The 22,017-nt window shown below is 40.3% G+C and overlaps 1 protein-coding gene across 3 annotated transcripts in view; it reads right to left on the reverse strand.

Moving 5' to 3' along the window:
- nrxn2a (neurexin 2a) overlaps positions 1–22,017 on the reverse strand; it is a 191,806-nt gene that overhangs the window by 28,815 nt on the left and 140,974 nt on the right. For all 3 annotated transcript variants that reach the window (XM_079508488.1, XM_079508487.1, XM_079508486.1), the window contains one exon: positions 802–983. In XM_079508488.1, the coding sequence (XP_079364614.1) occupies positions 802–983 (182 nt within the window). The remainder of the gene's footprint in view (positions 1–801; positions 984–22,017) is intronic.

Below are 22,017 nucleotides of genomic sequence, written 5' to 3' on the forward strand. Positions count from 1 at the left end.
ATAATAGGCTATATACGCTATGTTTCATTGACAATATGTCAGTTCAAAGTGGTCAGTAGTACAGAAATTCAATTACATTCAAAAGGGAGGGTTATTGAATGAAGGTGCTATTAAAAATGCTCTAAAGTTCATCAGATAAACAGCTGAGTATCCGACACTGATCCAATACTGTCTGACAGCACATCCAACTTTAATGGGAGCTATAACATTTTCATTGCTGCACAGCTTGTTCAGCTGCAACAAAGGAAAAGAAAAGAAACACATCCTTCAGTTGACCATATGTTCTGATTAGTGAGGTTCAGATAAAAAGGGTTCTGCTGTAGCTCTTGGTGTACATTTTTATTTCATTACACTCCAGGAGGAGTGTAATCAAATAACAATAACTAGAAAACTAAGAAAAACATGTTGAAATCTGACCGAAAATATAAATAAAGAGGCTGTAATTACATGTGGCAGTAATATTTTGTAATATGTAAATACTGTAGCTAATTATAGTAGCCGTCCACCCCCTGAAGCGCCCTGTGTACAGACCTACTAGAGCTCCCCCTCCTTACAAATCTTTATTTAACCCCTGCTGATTAGTCGCTTATTTCTCTGGTCTCTGTCTGTGGGAGTTGAGAAGTGTTTACGTTCACAACCAATATGCATCAGACCACAGGAATAACACATTTTGAGAATTGTCAGCCCTTAAGCCTGATTTATACTTGATTTAGACAAATTATAAGCTATCAGCCTCTATTTTCACGACACCAGTGCACATCAAAGTATAAGTGAAGTATTAGAAACCAGCGTCATCCTTACAATGTGCAGCTGAAGAAAGTCTCCGAGCCCATGGGTGCTCTCCACCCGCACCAAGATGGCATCCTTTTGCTGCGTGCTGAACCCCACGGCTAGCCGGTCTGCGCGGGTGCTTGGCCGTTCGTTGGGGGCCCAGGTGTATGTGATTAGAGCCCCTCCTTTTCCGAAGATGTATGTCGTCCCAGCTAGAAAGAGAGACAGAAATGTAAACATTAGTGGGCAATAAGCAATACTTTCAAAAGGTTGTCCTATTTCTGCTTGGTTTGAAGACTACAGTGTCTTCACAGCTGGTATTAAACGGTTACTTTGCCAATTGTTTTAACCTGTTTTTGTCGTGCCTTTGATGTCACCAGTAAACCACATAATAGGACGATAGGATTCAGTTTTAATAACAGATTGTAATAGAATGCCACCAATATGCAAATTCAAGTAGGAAGTACATGTAAAGCATAAAGGGTAAAAGGCGACATATCATAGTTTAGTAACTTAATGAAGTTGAACAAAATGAATGAAAGATGACAGCAAGAATGAAGCACAGAGGTTGAAGTGTCTTCTTTCTAAAGGATATATATTACAAGGAAGAGATCAAGCGCAGCAAAGACAGCAAAGACAGCAAAGACAGCAAAGACAGATCTGCCTTCAATGTGTACTGGGAATGTGGGGAAAATGTAATCTATAAACATAAGCACAATCTTGTTAAAATGTCTCTCCAGCTAATTTTACTTTTCTCACTGTACCACGTAAAAGCCAAAGGTTGTTGCAATGCTATGGCTACCAGCAGGGTGGATTAGCAGGCAGATTCAAAGTGGGTGTGTCAGCAGGCAAGTAAGCGATAACACACAAAAAGCTACAACAGATGCAAGGCTATTACATTTTTCCTAGCACTATGGGTGTATACCATCCCAAAAATCACTATGAGAATGAATCCCCCCCAGTTGATACCGATGACCCCAATTTTGGGGCCCTGGCTCACAGACTAAAGGTGCTGATGGGATTCATTAACACTTTATTTGAGGCAAACTTGTGGAGAGAATGAGAGAATCAGATGCGCTTCATTGCTAAATATGAGACTTGTGTACATAGAACTAACCTTCTGTGGTGCAGTGACAACCCACCATTAAGGGTTGTATCAACAATGATTATGCAGGAATCAAACATTGCAGAACAAGCATTAGATAATACTATAGCTTTAAGATTCAAGCAATGATTTACTTAACTGTTAAAATGGTGTGCTTTACTCTTAAATTACAGTCAAGTGAAGTCCATTTAAAAAGTATTAGCTAGACAGCCCAGCTACAAATTAAGTTTACTAATTTCAAAAAGAGATGGGCATCAGTGGCGGAATATCTGGAATCAGAATCTACAAATGGGTTCACCCCCAAAGGTAAACAATATTATAACTTTTCTATTTATTTTTGTGTGTTTTTTTTCTTGTCCTTGTTATTTCTGAGGATGTATGTGTGTGTGTATATATATATATATATATATATATATATATATATATATATATATATATATATACACACAAATGTATACGTGTGTGCAACTGTGCATGTATGCTTCTTTAGAATGTAATGTCATTTGTTTTGCTTTTACGAACTGAGAGATGTGTAATATGAAACAAATTGCCTGTAAATGATTTTATAATGGCAATAAACAAGTTCAAAAAAGAAAAGAAAAAAGTATTAGCTTTACATTCAAAAAAATTAAATTCATGAACAAGTGAGCACTTGTGGCAAGATGTTCCCAATAAATCATAGCCGTTTTCACAGAATTTGGCAGGCCCCAGACATTGGCAGATAAAACCATGTGAATGATTCTCTATGCATGAGCTGGCACCTCCTGGGGCAGAGCAGGGCTTCACCATGAGCGGGGGTGAACATTTTGTAGTGAGGCCCTAATTTGGAGAAAATGAAACTAATCAGATCCTTTCGGGAATATTGGGGAAATACACTATACAAATAAAACTTGACATGATTTTCTAAATAGCCATTAGGAACAGTACAATGGCAGCAACAGAGGAAAGAAGCAACCAAATAAGAAGGCAGTACAATTGCCAGGATGTTAATAGGCAGAATTAAGTGTGTTGTAATCAGTACTGTTGCAGTCTTAGCTTCAACTTCATGAAACACACTTAACAGTAATCAGTAATATTCCATTGCATGTAATGGACCACTCGGGCCCCAAAGTTGGTTATAGACAAGAACGTGTTACTTGTTGGATGAATAGTTAACATTAAACAGCCCTTAAAAGCCCTACTGGCTCAGGGTTTCATTAATGAGGCACCTGCTCTTCTAAACTCCTGGTATTGTTTGTTTCCGTGCAGATTATGCCTTGTTGAAGTAATGTTAATTAATGCCTGGGATTTGCAGTCAATTGTGAGTCAATGGCCGTAATTAAATGAAGACTCTCCATTGAGTGAGCTTTATTGGCTCCTTCCTCTTTTCCCCTGCGGCTGGGTTTGCTACCTCTGTTCTCCTCGACCCTTCTGTTCACTCCGATATGACTATGACTAGACCTCAGTGCTCTGTTACACAGACTTTGAAGCAGTGATTTTAAAATTCAGCTACTTCTGTATGATAATCTTAAATATGGATTCCATTCATTCAAAATATAGGGCTTTATCAGATATTTCTAAAACATAGCATTCTGACATCCCACTTGTCTAGGATTGCAAAGCATGAGAAAACCTTTTCAACAACATGACAAGGTCAACAGCTTTAAAGACATTTTATCTGAATAATCTGTTGGGACACATCTCTTATCTCTACTGCCACCCAAATGTTCGTTCACAGCCATCTAAAACAACAACAAACAGATTGGTCTCCTGCAATAATAGATCACCCTGATCTTTCACCAATGTGATGTAAGAAAGAGGAAACCATGCAGAATACAGGCATGAACATTGGCTATAACTGCACAGCTGATAATATTATGCATCTTCTGTTGCCAAAGGAAATTATGCCATTGTTAAAAAATATTTTTTTTAATTAAAAACATACAACTGACTACAAAGACTGCCAGTATTGGCCAGCAAAGATATGATATCACACTCATAAAACATAAAACAGTAACAGGGTGAGACAGGTGAAGTGCACAGTAAAATGCTGAGTGATAATGAAAGTCTTATAATGGCATGGCTTCCATGTGGATCTCAGATGTCACATGGCCAGTCTCATCAGTCATCTATAACATCACTACTATACATGCATATTAAATGCATTTGGACCTCCATTGACTTAAAGTATGTCTGTCTGTGTGTATGTGTGTCTGTAACAAACGTTACAGACACACATACAGACAGACACTCTTCTAGATAGCTTGCCCATAATACTTTCTTTTTTCATTTTTACTTTCAGAGTCAGTCAAATTAGCACTCAGGATTTAGCAGTGTGGTGGGAAGTATAAAAGGCGACATGTGCAACAGTAATACAGAGCATGAAATATGGAGGGCCGGTGCACCAATGACAACGTGTAGACACATCTGTTTATCAAAGGCACACGCTCCTGCATTAGTCATGACATCCCAGCAGTTCATTGACTCCCCCTCGCCTTTCGTCTCTCGGTGTATCTCTAAGGTCAGATCCGTAATGAGGTTGTAAGTTAGTAGCAGAGAAGGTCAGGATTGGTCAGTGTGGCTGAGTTGTCAGCCCTGCCCTGTCTTTTTGTCTTGTCAAAGTGTCCTTGGGGCAGGACACACAACCCTTAACAGCTTATGGATAACGATGTCTGCAGAATGCATGAAATGTGTATGCAAATCAGGTCTATTAAGACTTCTAATATAAACCACAGTGTTCTCCTCTCAGTTTTTTTAATCTCGGCACCTCCCTCTAGCTGACTCTAACTAGGCATCCCGTGGGAGTACACTGTTCTCTCATGGTCATGCAGAACATCTGAGCAAAAGAAATACGGTGCCCTTGTTGAGTTTCTCTACTGCAATATAATATGTATATTGTATCATTACCAGCAGGAACCTTGGGTCTTAATTAGATCAGTACACTTAGTTAACAGAAGAGTGATGAATACTGCATGGGAATGGCATGTGGTTGCATTTTTTATTTAAAACTGTAATAAGAGTAGGGAGTTTTGTGAACTTATTAGTTGGTTGTGGAGAAGTCAATTAAACTCAGTAAGTAGAGTGGTAGGCTATAGCAGATTTCTGCTCTTTTGCAACTGTCCCTATCAGGTTCCCTGCAGCTTCCTAAAATGTGACCACAGTTATAGCAGATACTTGTCTCCACTGATGTTTGCACAGATAGATAATCCATAGATCTATTACTACCAACCTCTTAGATCTCGCAATAAAGCTCTTTAGTACAAGATGATGTTACCTGTTAATTTCTCAAAGGACTATTTACTGGCTATTAGGTGATAATTAGCATTTATGTTAACAAATATAACTGTAGTCAGTAGGCTTAGCATAAGTGAGAATTAGAGATTTTCTCCGGCCTTCGCTTTCTAAAAGATGTCTGAATTGACGCAAGAAAGGTTGCACATGCCCTTTTACTAATGCAAATCCTGCAGCAGCAAGCAAACAGCAAATGTCAATGACTGCTAATAATATGCATAACATTATAGCTCTGAAGCTGTAGAACAAACAGTGATTAAGTCTGATCTCAGATTCCTGATGACATTTATATCGTTTCAATGTTTCTGATGATGATAATTAACCCAACAGACTGGGGAGTACATTATATGCGAACTTGTTGCTTGTTGTTGTTAGTTTTACTAGACGCCAGCACAGCTTTTGATACCATGGACCATAACTTATTACTTACATAATAGCTACTGTAACTCGGCTGCATGAACGTTTATTGTCTGATGTAAACAGCATGTTTTTGATAGTAGCTGTTTCTCAAAGGCACTGAAAAAAAAAGTTACAATGTGGTGGGTTGACACAACTTTGTATATGCCAGCATTGTCAGCTAATGATCTGATCTGGGTGGTGAGATACTGTACTGAAAACCTGTTATGTGAGATTCTAATTCAAATACAGTACAAGCTGACTACAGCATAGTTATTTTTATGTATTTTTATTTTAACTCATTATGCTGTTTCTGGTCTATTACTGTTACATAATTAGGCTACTGTGATATTATAAGTGGAACCCACTCAACCTAGGAAGATGAGCTGCTACATGAGTAGTACTGTAGCTAATGGTTATCCTAATAAACAAGTTGCCTGCTGGTGTTGACAGTGCTATGAAAATATGTCCATGCCGTGGACACACGCACACGCACACGCACACGCACACACACACACACACAGCATTACAAAGATGGAGAGACTGTAATTGACACATGAGAAGTTCTGCGTGGATCTATAATGAACAACTATAAAAATCACACCTGTGTGAACTGAGTGGTGCACCTCCCCTCTCCCCTGTCCCCCTGCCTCTCTCTCTCTCTCTCTCTCTCTCTCTCTCTGTAATTAGCAGGCAACAGTGCAACACTATCTCTCTCTCTGTTTCTGGCACAACAGCGCCACTTTTGCCCCTACTGGTACTCTAAACATAGTCACATAGTTACACCACTCAAAAAAAATCACACCCGTGTGAAGTGAGTGGTGCAACTCCGTGTGGGTGTTGGGGGGGGGGGTCAGAAGTTCCAGACCCACAGGAACGCACCCAGGGTGCTGGCCCGATTCCGGCGAGCCGCCCCGCGTCTGAAACGGTTGAGAAATGACAGTTACCGTGTGGGGGTCCCTCTACTGTACCCTCTGTACTGTACTGTCACTGTACTGTACTGGCACACCCGCAATCACCCTATATACAGTTAATATGTGCGTGTGTGTTTGTGTGTGCGTTATGTTGCGCACAGGTGGTGAAAAACAACCATGCTGTTTTCGTGCTCAGACGCACCCAGCCAGCCACCCACCCACACACACACACATAGCTCCGTAAGGGAGTGGTTGCACCACTCAAAAACGGATAAAATGAAAGTCGTGCCAAGACATTGAAAGGCTTTTGGTCAGTCATGCACATCCCTACTTGAAAGTAGCCTACTTAATACACCACTAGATTCAAAACACATATTTTGTTGACGGCCAGCAGCTAATTGGACTCCTAGTCCTTTAATGTTGTCTACATCCTGTGTTCTAAATTTCACAGAGATACGGTCTGTGACATTCTGTATGAACTGCCACCAGTCTCTGGCTTTGAAAACTCTTTGGGCTTATGCTTTTAAAGTTCTGAGCTTGCCAACACACCCTATCGATGAGTCCTGCCAATCAAGGAAATGGTACAGAACCCAAAGCAGTCATTATGACAGCTCTTGACAAACTCGTTAGCCCAGTACACAAAATCTTTCTCTTCTAGCACGTCATCTTCAATTCAAAACATGATTATGCTACTTCAACTTAATTAGGAAATGACAAGTTATAAAGATAAGACTTCAAACAAAACCACTCTGCATGTTTCCCTGCACATGCTGACAGGAAATCTTGGTAGGAACTAGGTCACAGTTATAAAAGATCCAGCAGATACCTTGTGTGATAATGAAGATAATAGTAACAGTTTGGGGTTCCAGAGGTGGACAAACTATAATATTTCACTCAACGACCAAAACTGTTAGCAACCGTGCACATAAATACTGTTGTTTTCAGGTTAACCACTTGAACCATATACTGGGGGAAACAGTAGCAAAAAATAGAAGATCTACAGAGCTCAAAATACACCACATTGTGAGCTTGTAGATTGGCTATTTTTGGCAAAGAGATTTGGTGTAGACAGAAAAAAAGCATTCCAAGCACAGAGCCCATGTACAGTTTACTGCTGTATAGGGTTTCAGTGGTTAATTAATTAACCATTACATTCCCAAACATTTTCGGCTCGAGACCCTAAAGATACATTTTGTGTCTTCCTAGCACGCAAAAATACATTATGAATACTGAACAAAAAAAAGGAGCAAAAATAGCTGCTCTGATGGATGTGCGTTTTTTGCTATTTAAAAAAAAAGAAGAACTATTTATTTGTAAGAAAGGTAATAAAAACAAAAGAAAGAAAACAGCATAAAATTGATCTGTGTGCCAAAATGGGTCATGGAACCTTTGTATGGGAAACACTGTACAATAGTGAAGCTTTTACAAGACACACACTAGGCTGGTGCAAAAAACGACTTCAGTGCACTCAGACTGAAACGCCCCTTTAAATTACTCTTGGCAATATGTCTGGACAGTCAATTAGACTTCAGCAGATTAGTGTGCCTTAACAGCTTTCTCTCAAATTAAAACAATATTTGGGCTTTTTCCATCTGGGTAATCTAAAGAATTCATCTGGATGAGGCTGTAAATTTAATGAACAAAAGAAAAGAAAAGAAAAGGGGGGGGAAAGAAAATCACATTATTGCTTCTGGCCACTGCAGTGCCTTCCAACATCATTACCATTAAAGAAAACAGAATCACTACCATTTACAAAGAAGGTAGTTAAGAACTAATAAAACAGCATTTACATTACCAAGTAAAGGGGTCCTTACACACGTGATTTAAATTATCAGGAAAAATATATTTTTGTTGTAACTTAAAGACAAATAAAGACATCAACCTGTATGAGTAGTTTTAATGCTAAATATTTGCCGGCGTGTATTTTGCATTTTTGTATAGTTTATTCATCCCAAGATGTCTTAATTTTTTAATGAATTGGGAATCAACCCCCCACCTGCCTCGCTGTATTTTAAATTAATGCACTGACCCTTGAGTTAATGAGCACCACAATGTTTGAACGTGTACATATTTCTATGCATGCTTTGTTTTTTGATGAAAGGGTCAGGGGTTCAAGTTTGTGTGTGAGTGTATCTTTTGCGAGTCAGTTTTGCGAGATTTGTTTGAATCAATAGCTTTTTATATTTATTCATGACTATATGAATTTTAATACTAAATATATACAGATTTCTATTTTTATTTATCCAGCATAGAGTTTGCTGAGCACAAACACTCTTTTTCAGCAATGCCAGCTTTCGAGCTGCATGATTATGGTCGAATTATCACGACTATTTTGATCAATGTTGAGATGACATGATTATTCATCACGATGTATCATTGAGCTTAGTGACTACTGTATTGTTATATCACTCTCACATAAAAAATAACACTGCTTTCACATTCATGCTACTGTACATTACTGCTTAAGTGGTCCTTTGAATTTATCTCAATTCTGTGCATCTCAGAATAAATACCAAAACACTAAATTAAACAGAGCACTGCTTTCACTTTTATATTGTGCCACATTCCTGCTAATTAGCACATCCTTACAGGCTTAAATGCTGTTTGTAATGCTGTTTGTAACTACCAAAGTTTTATAGCATCAGCTGGTAAACTACACAGATCTGTACAATTTAACTGCCATACCGTAATTTGTCATAATTATGATGGTGTCTCATGCAAAAAAATGCGTCACAATCTTGTAGATCTGCTCATTTTGTTTTGCAAGACACTGCTGCCGTACAATGAAGTATAACTGCATGTAAACATTAGCCAGCGAAGAGGGAGAGAGGAGAGACATGCAGCCCACAGATGGAAGGCTGAATACTTTAGTTTTAATGGACCACAATGGAGACTAGTTTAGGCTTTTTTGTGTTCAATCCATTTGGCACTTTTAATTGGTGATAATGTGTTGTTTAATCGTTGCCAATAAAGTATTCTAACGAAATACAGCACCGCTCCAATCCACTCCTTCCGTATTCACGTTGGATACACGATGGATACAATATTAACATCACTGTGAATGTGTGCAGGAATCTCCCACATTATAAGTCCTAAACTTGTGGGAATCAAAATAACCCCCACAATCGATTCAGCACTGAAATTCAGGACCTGAATTGCATTGCATTACAGTAAAGCGTTCTATGGGCGGAGCGCAAATTCAAAATGTCAATAATCGGACATTAACGGTTATTTAATCATTGGAAGCCAAATTCGTGATCCCGATTAAAATGTGATTAATTGTGCAGCCCTAACCTGCTTGTCAGTATACACGTGGTTACGGGCAATACTAACCCCTAAGGGCATCCTCACTAAGGTTTTTCCAGTACTGTATGTCTGGTATCAAATCAGGAACCTTGCGGCCACAAGCACGCTCCTCAAACCTAAATGCAATATTCATTGTACAGTAGGACTGTGACCAAAAATACCTAAACACACACAAGATTTGAAACATAACAAATATATGTTTAGACTACAATGAATATTCTTCAGAAAGATATCACAATTAATTATGAAATTAATTTAAAAGGTGCTTTGCCTACAGTGGCAAAAAGGTGAATGGATTCATCATACTGTAAATGTCAGCTTGTGGGAAGGTGTCGTATATGCTCGAGCAGGATGGCACTGACATTGTGTGCAAAATCAGAGGCGGGCTAATACAGCTAGTCCTCTGACAGCTAGGCTAAACCATAATCCAAAATGTAATGTCAGTCAGCCCACAGTCATACACAAAGCCCACAAGGTGACTCTGTCCTTCAGGCACTTTTTTATTTTAGGAATTAAACCAAAGGAAAAAAATGCTTTCTCAAAAGAGTAAAGGGAAGGAAACATCTGTCACCTTCAACCCTAAAACAATCTGTAGAGAAATAATGACAGTTTTTGTTGACCTGTGTTTGTTCTCTGTGAGGAGAGGCGTGGTCTAATGCCAAACAGTTGTTTTGGGGCGATAAAAAAAAGTCTGTGAAAAGCAAGCCAATTTAAAAGTAACTATGTTCAAAGATGGTGTTGTGCACACAGTAGAATTTTATCAGTATAACAATTCCCAAATATGAAGTATTCCAGCCAAATAAAGTCAAAGATTACTAAACAAAATGATTAAAATAAATTCCATTAAATTGCCACAGTCCTTCAAGTATAAACTCATTCCCACTTTACAAACTCTTTTTCAGGTTTACAAACTTTTTCAAGCTTGCTGTTCAGCACAGTTACTAAGTGTATAATTTTGGGAATTATCTGAGACACAATATAAAATAAAATACAAAATGATATGAATGATCTATTCATGTGTCTGTTTTGTTGTGTTAGTAAAAGCAGATAACAGTTTTATTATTATATTTTCCTCTTTCAAGAGGAAATCCTATTACAGCCAGATCAAAACACAGCCAGGGGTCAGCAAGAGGTGTAGATATGAGCCATTTATTTATTCTCCCTTTGTAGCAAGCGAACATGACAGCAAACTCCATGCTGTATATGTGGCACTTTAATGTAACATTGCTTTTTGGCAAACATAGATAGCTCTTAGAGGATGACCTAATGTTGAACCTCTCATTGTTCAAATGTGAAAAGATACAGTAGTGTTAGAAACAAATATTGTATGGCTTCTGTGTATTTCTCTCAAAATACAGAAATGTACTCCCAATGATGTCCAACGTGTCATGTTGGCCGACCAATGACACAAAGTCCACTGAGTGTAGTGAGTGTACAGTAGCAATATATATATATACTGTGTATATATATATATATATATATATATATATATATATATATATATATATACATGTATATACAGCATGATGAACAGAATACCACTCAATTCAATGAAATGTCAACCTTTAAATTAAAACTCTGCATTGGGGCGTCCGGAGGGCACAGCATGGTAAACGTCCTGCCCAGTGGCCACCACCATGCAGACATTTTACAAGGCACTACACCAAACAGGAAGCCGGTTGGGGAGAGTGATCTCTCTGTCGCTGCACTGCAGATTGGTCAGGACAGCTGTTCAGCTGGGAGCGGAACTATAGGGTGGATAGAGTGTTCCTCCCAGTGGTGGAAAAAAGTACTCAAATGTTTTATAGGGTTACCAATACTGCAATGTGGAACTACTCCGTTACAAGTCAAAGTACCAAAAGTGTGAAGTACTCATTATGCAGAACGTCCCGTTTCAAGTTTTCAAATGTATACAATGCGATGCGACGCATTGTGAGCTTGTAGATCGGCTATTATAGTCATTATAAATTCCCATTGACAATGAATGGACAATTTTATGTCATAGTGTAAACACAAACATTGATATGTTGTATATACTGTAGGAGGCTTTCAACTCTCAACTGTCAGTAAGAAGTCGGTGATGATGATGTACGATGATAAGAGCGCCCCTCACTTCACACGGGTGTGATTTTTATTTTCGAGTGTCAATATATGTCATATGTCGTGTCATATGTCAACATACATTTTAATGACACCACATAAGAAAATCCAACATATTTTGATGTTCCACAAATATAAGTTATATAACCCTTTCCCTTGTTTTAATGATCATTAGACTCAGAGCAATAACCTCGCCTATCTCCCAGACTCCCTCCCCAGTCAGAGTTCAGAGTATTAATGAATGTAGAATTATGTGCAGTAATTTACATACAAAATTAGTAATTTATTTGACTACATTTTTTAAATAGTTTATTTTAAACCAAAAATCCTCTCTCTCACACTTATGCCATTGTGCCAGTGCATCGAGGACCTCTCTAGGGAGATGCTCAAGAGGCATCCTTACCAGATGCCTGAACCACCTAAGCCTGCTCCTTTCCAGGCGAAGAAGCAGCGACTCTACTCCGAGTCTCTCTCGCGTGACTGAACTTCTCACCCTATCTCTAAGGGAGATGCCAGCCACCCGTTGGAGAAAACGGTCATGACCCACACTTCATGACCATATGGTGAGAGTTTGTGTTATGTCTTTGCGGCTTGAATGGTGCCTTGTCTTAAGCAAAATACACTTAATAGGCTACAACTGTATAGAACACGGCTACTAGACTTTTAACTAAACCAGGAGATGAGAACATATCTCCTATTTTAACTCCTAACTTTTTTTATCCATTATGTCTTGTGCTTCACTGGACATAATATTCAGTGTCTGCCTCAAAAATGACCAACAAATTGTTTTTTAGGTAGCTGTCATTGTAAAATGTAACTGAGTGGTGCAACTACACATTTATTGTTATAGTTACTGTTTGGTTGCTAACCATAGCAACCATGCTCGTTTTTTTGGTACGAACAAACACGGGTACATGGGTACAAAGCCAGTTGTTGGAGTGGTTTGCACCACTCAAAAAGATAAAATGCAGCTTTCCCCAAATATTTTTTTATTACATTATTATTAGGGATGTTCCGATACACTTTTTTTGCTTCCGATCCGATCCCGATACCTCAATTTCTGTGTTAGCCGATACCGATACAGAATACCGATACCAGTGTCGTGATCTCATGTTGTGTTTATTGCTATATCTCGTGTTGTGTTTATAGCAGACTCCTCCCTCAAATGTGCACTTGCAGTATGGGCAACTCCAAAGCAAACTCCACATGTCCCAACATTTTATTTACCTGCCATAGTGTCACTGTCAACCCCTTACCCTTGTGTCGGATCTGTGGTTAGACTGGCATATTCGCCGATACCGATATGACTCGATATGACAAATAAGGGCCGATCCGATACCGATACAGTATCGGGACATCTCTAATTATTATTGAATATTGCATCCTGTGCCCATGTATACTGTAAACTCGTATCTGTGGAGACATCAATGCCCCCTCTTATCTATGGCCCCACACACGAGAGAAAGCATATTCTCCCTGTGCCTAGCCAACGTACCCGTAGCACAACACTAAAACCAGGAAATAGACTTAATCTGTGTATATAAAATATATATTCCTTAGCAAATCTCTCTTGGCCCTGAACAGAGTAACTACCACACAAGGCACGTGTACTAAAGTATCTCAGCTACCAGGTGGGAGATGTTACTCATCCAACACATTTTCACCTGTTCTCCCCTGCCAGCAACATCTTGCAAGATACCGTACGCAGAGTGATGTCAGCTCTGCAATGCACATCATCATTTCATCGATGTCGGATGGAAAGTAGAAATATGGAGATACTAGGTTTCTGCCCCACAGCAAAGATTTCCTTTTGCAACCGGCTGTCAGCTACATTAACATCTCTCTGGTATGTCGGAAGCTGTATGCAGAATTTGGCCTCTATAAAGATTTTCATTGTACTCAGTGTAATTGATGTGGTTTTGAGCCAGAGAAGTACCAGCAGCTTTCTCAATAGGCTGGGACATGTAGGGGGACTAACATAGGCTTTATTGGAACCAGTTGGAACTTTTATGTCATTTAACCTCTGGAGTGTGAGTGACTTCTGTTTACTGGAGAAGCGTGTTACTGAATACTCTATATCAGGGGTGACCAAAAGGTATATCGCGATCTACCAGTAGATCACAAAGGCTGTGCAGGTAGAGTATTTCATTTAAATATATTGAAGAAAAAAAAAAAAACGATAAAAAAAAGAAAAAAACATTTCTCCCCCTCTATTTCCCATTCCAAGTGCATTTGTCTTATACTGTACAGAATGTAACACGAATTCTACTATTCCGAAGCCCCCTCAGGTACATATTTAAACTATTTTCAGCAATGGTATAATAATTGATTTGGTGGGTAGATCTAGCCGAGCTGGTCATTTTGAAAGTAGCTCTCAAGTCAAAAAGTGTGGGAACCCCTGCTCTATATGCAATCTACATTATCGAATTACAATACCCCTGCAATACCCCCTGCAACCAATTTAGCTTACCGGTATAGAAAGTGAAGCTAGTAGCCAACAGGTTAGGTGAACACGATAGCCAACAGTTTAGGTGTGGCAGCTGCTATTAGCCAGCAGGTTAGCTGTGGGAGTCTACATAGTCTACTGAGGAGGCTTTGCCGACCTCAGGGGCAAGATTTATGGATTATGGGGCAGGTAACAAGCACTGACCAGATTTAATTGTCAATTAAAGGACGATTCTGTATTTTTCGGGATGGGTTGTAACCCATCTAACCCTCTTGGCTACTAGCCAAGCGGTTAGATGTGGTGGAGTGAGCAGCAAGCCATGCCATGCAGAGGATCAATTAATAGCTCTTGACAAGCAGTAAGCCTTGATGAGCCATGAGCTTGATGTACAAGTATACCCTCTGGACATGACGCTAGTATGTCGTAGGATCATTGTAATAATAATAAATAATGAATTGCATTTTTATAGCGCTTTTCCAAGTGCTCAAAGCGCTTTACAATGGTTCATTCATTCATACACTGGGAGGTGAAGCGGCGAACAGTCGACGCCAGCGTCCTCACTTCCCACATTCACACACCAATGGTGGCAAGCTCACACCGACCGACTCATTGGAGGCAATGTAGGGTTCAGTGTCTTGCCCAAGGACACTTCGACATGTGGACAGGAGGAGCCGGGATTCGAGCCGCCGACCCAGGGATCATTGGACGACCTGCTCTACCTCCTGAGCCACAGCCACCCCTGTAGTTGCACACTTGATGTAATACTCTATTCAGTTTCACCAGATAAGCTGCCTTCATCAGGGTTGAACTACAAAAGTGTCACTGCATAAGTGTAACCTGACTAATCACAGATAAGGTAAAAAGTTATTGGAACACTGCATGAACTGGGGAGGACCATCTAACCTAGAGGAGGCCCACGAGAGACAAAATAACAGGTATGAAGAGCTGGTTATCTATCGACTGTCGAAAGCAGGCTGGAAGGCAAAGTGCATGGCCATCGAGGTTAGCTGCAAAGGGTTTGCGGGGCAAACAAAATTCAAAAATACATTTGAAAGATATTTTAAAATATATATTTGTGAATGGAAACAGCTCCCTGTGCACTGCAGTCATGGGGCATAGTTACGAACTCTATATAGCATTCAAAGATTGTGGAGTATCTGGTTTGAGAGACTACCGGCCCTGGATTAGGAGAGGAGATCCATGGGGAGCACAGAAAGCCAACTGAACACAGGCCGGGGTATCAGCCTCGGCTGGGTCACCTGGGCGAGAACGTCTGACCCGAAACGAGGGGGGGGGGGGTCAATGAGGCATGACTACATGGTTTCTGAGGCCTGACCCTGGGAGAACACAACCATGGGGACTGCAAAAAAGTTGTATATATTGAAAATGTTCAGCTCACTTAATAATAGAGGGTTGTCCTTTCTTTTCTGACCGTCTCGAACAATTCACACCTCTGGGTTGAGTTGATCGTATGAATAGTGTTATTTATATCTGAATGTCATTATAACCCTGTTCTTTAAATTTCCTTTGCATACGAGCAATACAGTTCACATTTGCTAATGTGAGTGGCAGGGAGTACGAGAGGAAACGTTTCAGCAGCATGTAATGCAGCTAATAATGGAATCTAGCCAGATTTGCAAATCAGTGTAAGTACAGTAAGTGAAGTATAGAAAATATAAGATATCCTAGTCTCGCTAGGATAGTGTCACAGCAGGATGCGCACACATTGTAGACTAATGACTTGCTAATCTCTTCTGATGTGTACATAAATCATCAGCCTACAGTAGAACTGACTAGACGCAGTGCAAATGTCTATGCTGTGAGTATGATACTATAGATGAATCCAAACACAGGGCTAACAGCATACCATACCATTCCATTTCTACCTGCTGGCAACAAAAAGTGTATTATAAAAAGTATCATTGTTGCTGTGCAGCAATGGGTCGGGCCGGCATTTTGAGGAGGAAATTAAGAAGAAGGACGGGGAAAAACATTGAGAAATACAGGAGGGTCGATCAGCAGAGCTGTATGGATAAATAATATCATTAAACAATGCACGTCTCTAATTCCAGCACATATCTAGTTAATTTCACAAACTCAATTAGTCATATGTTAAGTTGCCAGTGCCAACCCAGAACCTAATTGTTCAAAGGCGAGTTGTCTACTGACTGGGGTACCCGGGCACACATAAGTAGCCTTGCCGAGCCATGAGGCCCATAGGGCAGGAGCCTATCTCCTGTTTCTGTAGCGTGAGGCAGCTTGATGTAAAAGTATACCCCCTGGACACGCTAGTATGTCGCAGGGACTCCAACCCTTGATGCTGAGTGTCAAGCAGGGAGGCATTGGGTCCCATTTTTAGAGTCTTTGGTATGACCCGGCCGGGTATCGAACCCCGACCTCCCAGTCTCAGGGCGGACACTCTAACCACAAGGCCACTGAGCTGGTCGGGCACTAGCTACTAGTTAATGTTCTGTACACGCATTTAGTGAGAAGAAATATAACAAAGAAAAAATAAATATATTGTTTAAAGGGGAGGTTGTAAAACATTTCAAGTCTCTTGCATTAATCAAGCCATTATATGTAAACAGGCTGCTCAGAATTTCCGAGCGACCATGAGAGCACTCCAGATCACTCCAGATCAACATGGTAGAGTTGGGAAGAATTACAGTGCAGTGTTTACCTTTCGGTATTGCTTACACTAAACCATTTTTATATGTTTGACAATTCAAAAATGTGGCTATAACTATTGTAGAGGACAGTCTGATTTGATGCAGAGTACAGTAGAAAGTTTCTTGTCAATTAGCCCTTCACTAAATCCCACCCCAAAAAGCGATTGTCCAATGCCAATCCAAATAGTTTAGCAACGGTTGCTATGCAGGTCAAGATTTCTTCGCTGCTAACGTGCCTATTGGACAAGGATGGGTTGGGGAGGGACTTAGTGAAGGGCTAATTGAGATAAGGTGTGAGGAAATAGGTTACATTTGTTTAATACTTGAAAAAACATTCCTGCCAGCTCAATCATCTGAACATTTTGTTCTCACTTGGGCCTACATTTTGGTGAAAGTTGCATTGAGGTTGCATACTGAATTTTAAAGGTCCACCATCAGGCCTACAGTGCCATGTTAGAAATAGCAGCAACAGGCAGTAGGTGTGAGTTATTTTGTTTTTGCTTGAATATTCTAGGGGTTCTTCACTCTTCAAGGGCCAGGTAACAGAACGCTCCACAGGGTTTGACCCACATAAAAACAGTGTCTCACTGAGGCAGAAGGCAGTTAATGAAGCAAGCGGCCATAGCTGAATGGTTAGAGAGGCCTTCTGCGAATCCGAAGTTCTCTGGTTCTCCGAGTCTATGTGTTAAAGTATCCCAGCAAGACACTTAAGCCTTAACAGCTTCCCTGATGCTGTATGAATTGCGCCAACTGCTCCTAAATAGAGTATGAAAGTATAGTCTCTCGAGATACTGTTGACTCAAGGAAAAGAGGGCGCTGGTTTCCCTTTGTTTTGCAGATGGGATAAGTAAACAAGGCAGAGGACACATTAATGAAAAGTGACAAAAATACCCTAAAGGAGATTATTATTATTATTATTATTAATAGACACTGTGGTAGTTTGGGTACCTTACATATCTTCGGTTTATAAATGTTTGCAGCACTACTTTCTTCATTGCGAGTGTCAATTCTAGACTGTTATTCACAAATCAAAAGTAAGCTTCCTGAACGAGTGAATGGAAGAACAGAGAGGCGTAAATGCCTTATTAATGATTCATGAGGCAGCATGGATCTATAACTTTAAAAGCCCTGCACCTCTGGTCTTAATGTTGACTTGCTGAGACGTCTTCTCTTTAGTGCCTTATAGTATTGCATCCAAGCTACTAGTGTGTGGCTCCTTTTATGTATTTTTTTTCTTGTTTTTGTTGGCTGGCAGCGCATATCACTATAGGTGTGTGTTACTATTTACAACCAGCAAGCTAACTTCTCAGTAAAAAATAGTCATCCGTATTAGTGTCCAATACGGATCTGTGTCCAGGTAGCTCAGTCGGTAGAGCACTCGCCTTTCAACCGCAAGGTCAACTCAGCGTATGAGTAACACGGCTTCGGAAATACACACTTAAACTCAGCATATGTGAGCAAAGGCTTGATGTCGTGTACTGGGTGCTGATGGTAGGTCTAGTGCATTGAAACAGGGATAGACTCCCTCACCCTGGCTGATACCGACAATAAGTAAAGCCTCTGTGACTTACAGTACATCCGTATTGGTCAAACCAGTTAACTCCAATGTTATTTACTCATCACCATGTAAAATGAGTCTATAGCTCTCCAGCTGTGTGTTATGTTCATGTTTTCAAGGGGGTCCCCTCAAAGCACTTTTACTGACTTTCTCTGAGGTTTATGGTCATGTAAGATGCTTCTCTAAGCCTGTTCTCAGTGGATGTATTATAAATATTTGTGATAAAAGTAGTATGGGGGAAATTAAAATAAACACTGTTGTTTCTCTTCAGTGGACTAAAAGTTTGGCTCAGTTAGTGTACTTTGCGCCAATATCACATTAATGACTGTGATACTGAAATATTTTAAAGATGTCATATTAAAATTATTATAATTTCCCGACTACCTTTTTTCACTGACGAAAACTAGATAAAAACTTAGCTATGATGACTAAAACTAAGTTTCTGCAACAAATAAAAACTAGACTAAATGTTAGGGAGACATCCAGTAGAACTAAAAAACTAGTCATTTTATGTTTGTTTGTGCTCAGGTGTTGGGCTCTGAAAATAGCAGATCTACAAGCTCACAATGTGTCGCAATGCAAGGTTTTTTCAGCATGCAACCAAGTCTAAAATCAGCACCACCAAGGCCCGCCAAAATACATTTCAGCATACTAAATCAACTATAAATGTAGTCGACTAAAATCCTATGATATTTAGTTGACTAAAACTAGACTAACTAGCACTACCATTAAAATATTTCACTAACTAAATATTTTTAATTCAAAAGACTACGACAAAAAATAAATCAAATTTGCTGTCAAAATCAACACTGATCAGGATCCAACTTTATTCTTTATAATTGATTATTCAAAACGAGGACACTAAATGAAAGTGTACAACGTGGGCCTCATACCACACACTATAGCTACTGTACTACACACTTAGGCTACTACAACTACTCTATGTAGTTTAACGGCACATGATCTATCGTGTGCTTCATATAGGGAGTATGAGGCACTGCAGCAGGGAGTACGGAGCCTATAAATAGTAATGGCCCTCAGGACATTACTAGTCTTTGTCCAGCCCTGACTGACACACACACACACACACACACACACACACACACACACACACACACACACACACACACACACACACACACACACACACACACACACACACACACACACACACACACACACACACACACACACACACTCCTTATGTTATTGTAAGGACTGTAAACCAAGCTAATGTTTAATTTACTGTAAGCACTGGCAGCTATTATTTAACAACCAGATTTTTATTGCCACTGTTAGCCAAATATTGTTTGCCAAATATTTGGGGGCCCACTTGCATTATCCTCCCACCAGTTGGCCTCAACCCACAGGTTGGGAATATCTGCATAATATACAGGGTTGCAGGATTATGGTAGTTTATTTTATTTTATTTTTTTAAATGTTTTTTTTTGTGGCTTTCGCCTTTATTTTATATTTGTATGGAGGGACAGACAGTAGGCTGACAGGAAATGGGGAGAGATGTGGGGAAGACATGCAGTAAAGGCCGTCGGGATCGGGAGTCGAACCCGCGGCACACTGCGACTGGATTACCAGCCAAGGTGCCTTGACCACTGAGCCATGGCCCAGGCCTATGGTAGTTTATTTAATCAGTTTGTCAGGACAACAAAATGATGATCATACTGTATGCCCAACATTATAAACTACACTACTACACTGTGTTTTACTTGATTGTGTGTCATCCTGCGTTGATACTGTAGGACCAGGACTAGTAGCATGCCAAAGTTTGTGCTATTGCCATTGAGAATGCATTGGGCGTTTAAGTTAAATAACTCAGAAACTACAAATCATTTCAAAGTAAACAGTTCCAGCATGTGTCTCCACAGTAAGCTGAATTATAAAAAGTGTGAATGGAGTTTCGAGGTGAAAGTGCTTTTTTGACGTGCCAATATCTGCCATTGAGCCCCATTGTGAATTTCTCAAATTTGAAAGCACTATATTTCTAAAACTATGAAACATTTCAAAGATTTATTTTCAGGCAAACATGTCCACCGTAAGATGAACCTAAATAGGTTTGAATGGGGTTTCTAGGTGTAAGTATGTAGGACTAGTAGCATGCCAAAGTTTGTGCTATTGCCATTGAGAATGCATTGGGCGGTAAATACGGGGGGGGACATGTTTTGACAGCAGAAACTGCCTGTCATAATTTCCCTATTCCAAAGCCCCCCCAGGTACATTATATATTTAAACTATTTTCAGCAATGGTACACTTTTTTTTCAGTGGGTAGATCTTGTTGAGCTGGTAATTTTGAAAGTAGATCTCACGTCATAAATGTGTGGGCACCCCTGCTGTAGGTGATATTGTGTTGAGATTTCCTGCTCTATGCATACATTTCGGTCTGAGGCACAAAAGCTACAATTAAGGCTGAACTTTCTAGCCTGGGTTCCAGCCTGATTCGCTGCGTTCCGTGGATTTGTTTGTAAAGGGGCGAGTCGTTTGGTATTTTATCTGACAGTGGACTACTGAATCAAATTAATGTTTACTTTTTACCGTAGGTTTAGTCTGTTGCTATTTTTTTCAAAAGTGAGAAGCATGGATAGAGTGGCGCTGGCTGATGACGTATCAGCAACAACGTGGCTACGTAACAGGTGACGTTATGAAATGCGAGTCTGCTGCCTGCATATGGCCAGATAGGGGATACATTTTATCTTGACCATCAGGTCAAAGTTTTTGTCAGATCCTGTCATGTCCTGTCATGTCAATCCGGTGGATTGTGCAGTTCGGGTAGGGAATGAGGCATTACCCCAGGTGTAGGAGTTTAAGTATCTCGGTTGTCTTCACGAGTGAGGGGAGGATGAGAAGGAGATCAGCTGGAGAATCGCAGGGAGGTATTGCAGTCGCTGTACCGCACTGTTGTGACGAAGAGAGAGTTGAGCCAGAAGGCAAAGCTCTCTGTCTACCGAGCAATCTTCATTCCTACTCTCACCGATGATCATGAAGTGTGGGTCATGAGTTATGACCGATAGAATAAGGTCGTCGAAATTTGTTTTCTTCGACGGGTGGCTGGCATCTCCATTAGGTGAGAAGTTCAGTCATGCGAGAGAGACTCGGAGTAGAGTCGCTGCTTCTTCGCCTGGAAAGGAGCCATGCTTAGGTGGTTCGGGCATCTGGTTAGGATGCCTCTCGGGCGTCTCCCTAGGGAGGTCCTCGAGGCACGTCCCACTGGGAGGAGACCCCGGGGCAGACCAAGGCGCAGTTGGAGGAAATACATCTACTCATTGGTCTTGGGACGTCTCGGGATCCCCCAGGAGGAAGTCACTAATGTTGCTCTGGAGAGGGAAGTCTGGAGCACTCTGGTGGAGCTGTTGCCCCCGTGACCCGACTACGGATAAGCGGTTGAAGATGGAAGGATAGATGGATGGATCCTGTCATGTGAGACATGACCTTTGACATAATCTAAATGTCTCAATAGAAGAGCAGGGAG

Source organism: Electrona antarctica, assembly GCF_951216825.1.
Source record: "Electrona antarctica genome assembly, chromosome: 8".
In the NCBI taxonomy this organism is placed as follows: domain Eukaryota; kingdom Metazoa; phylum Chordata; class Actinopteri; order Myctophiformes; family Myctophidae; genus Electrona; species Electrona antarctica.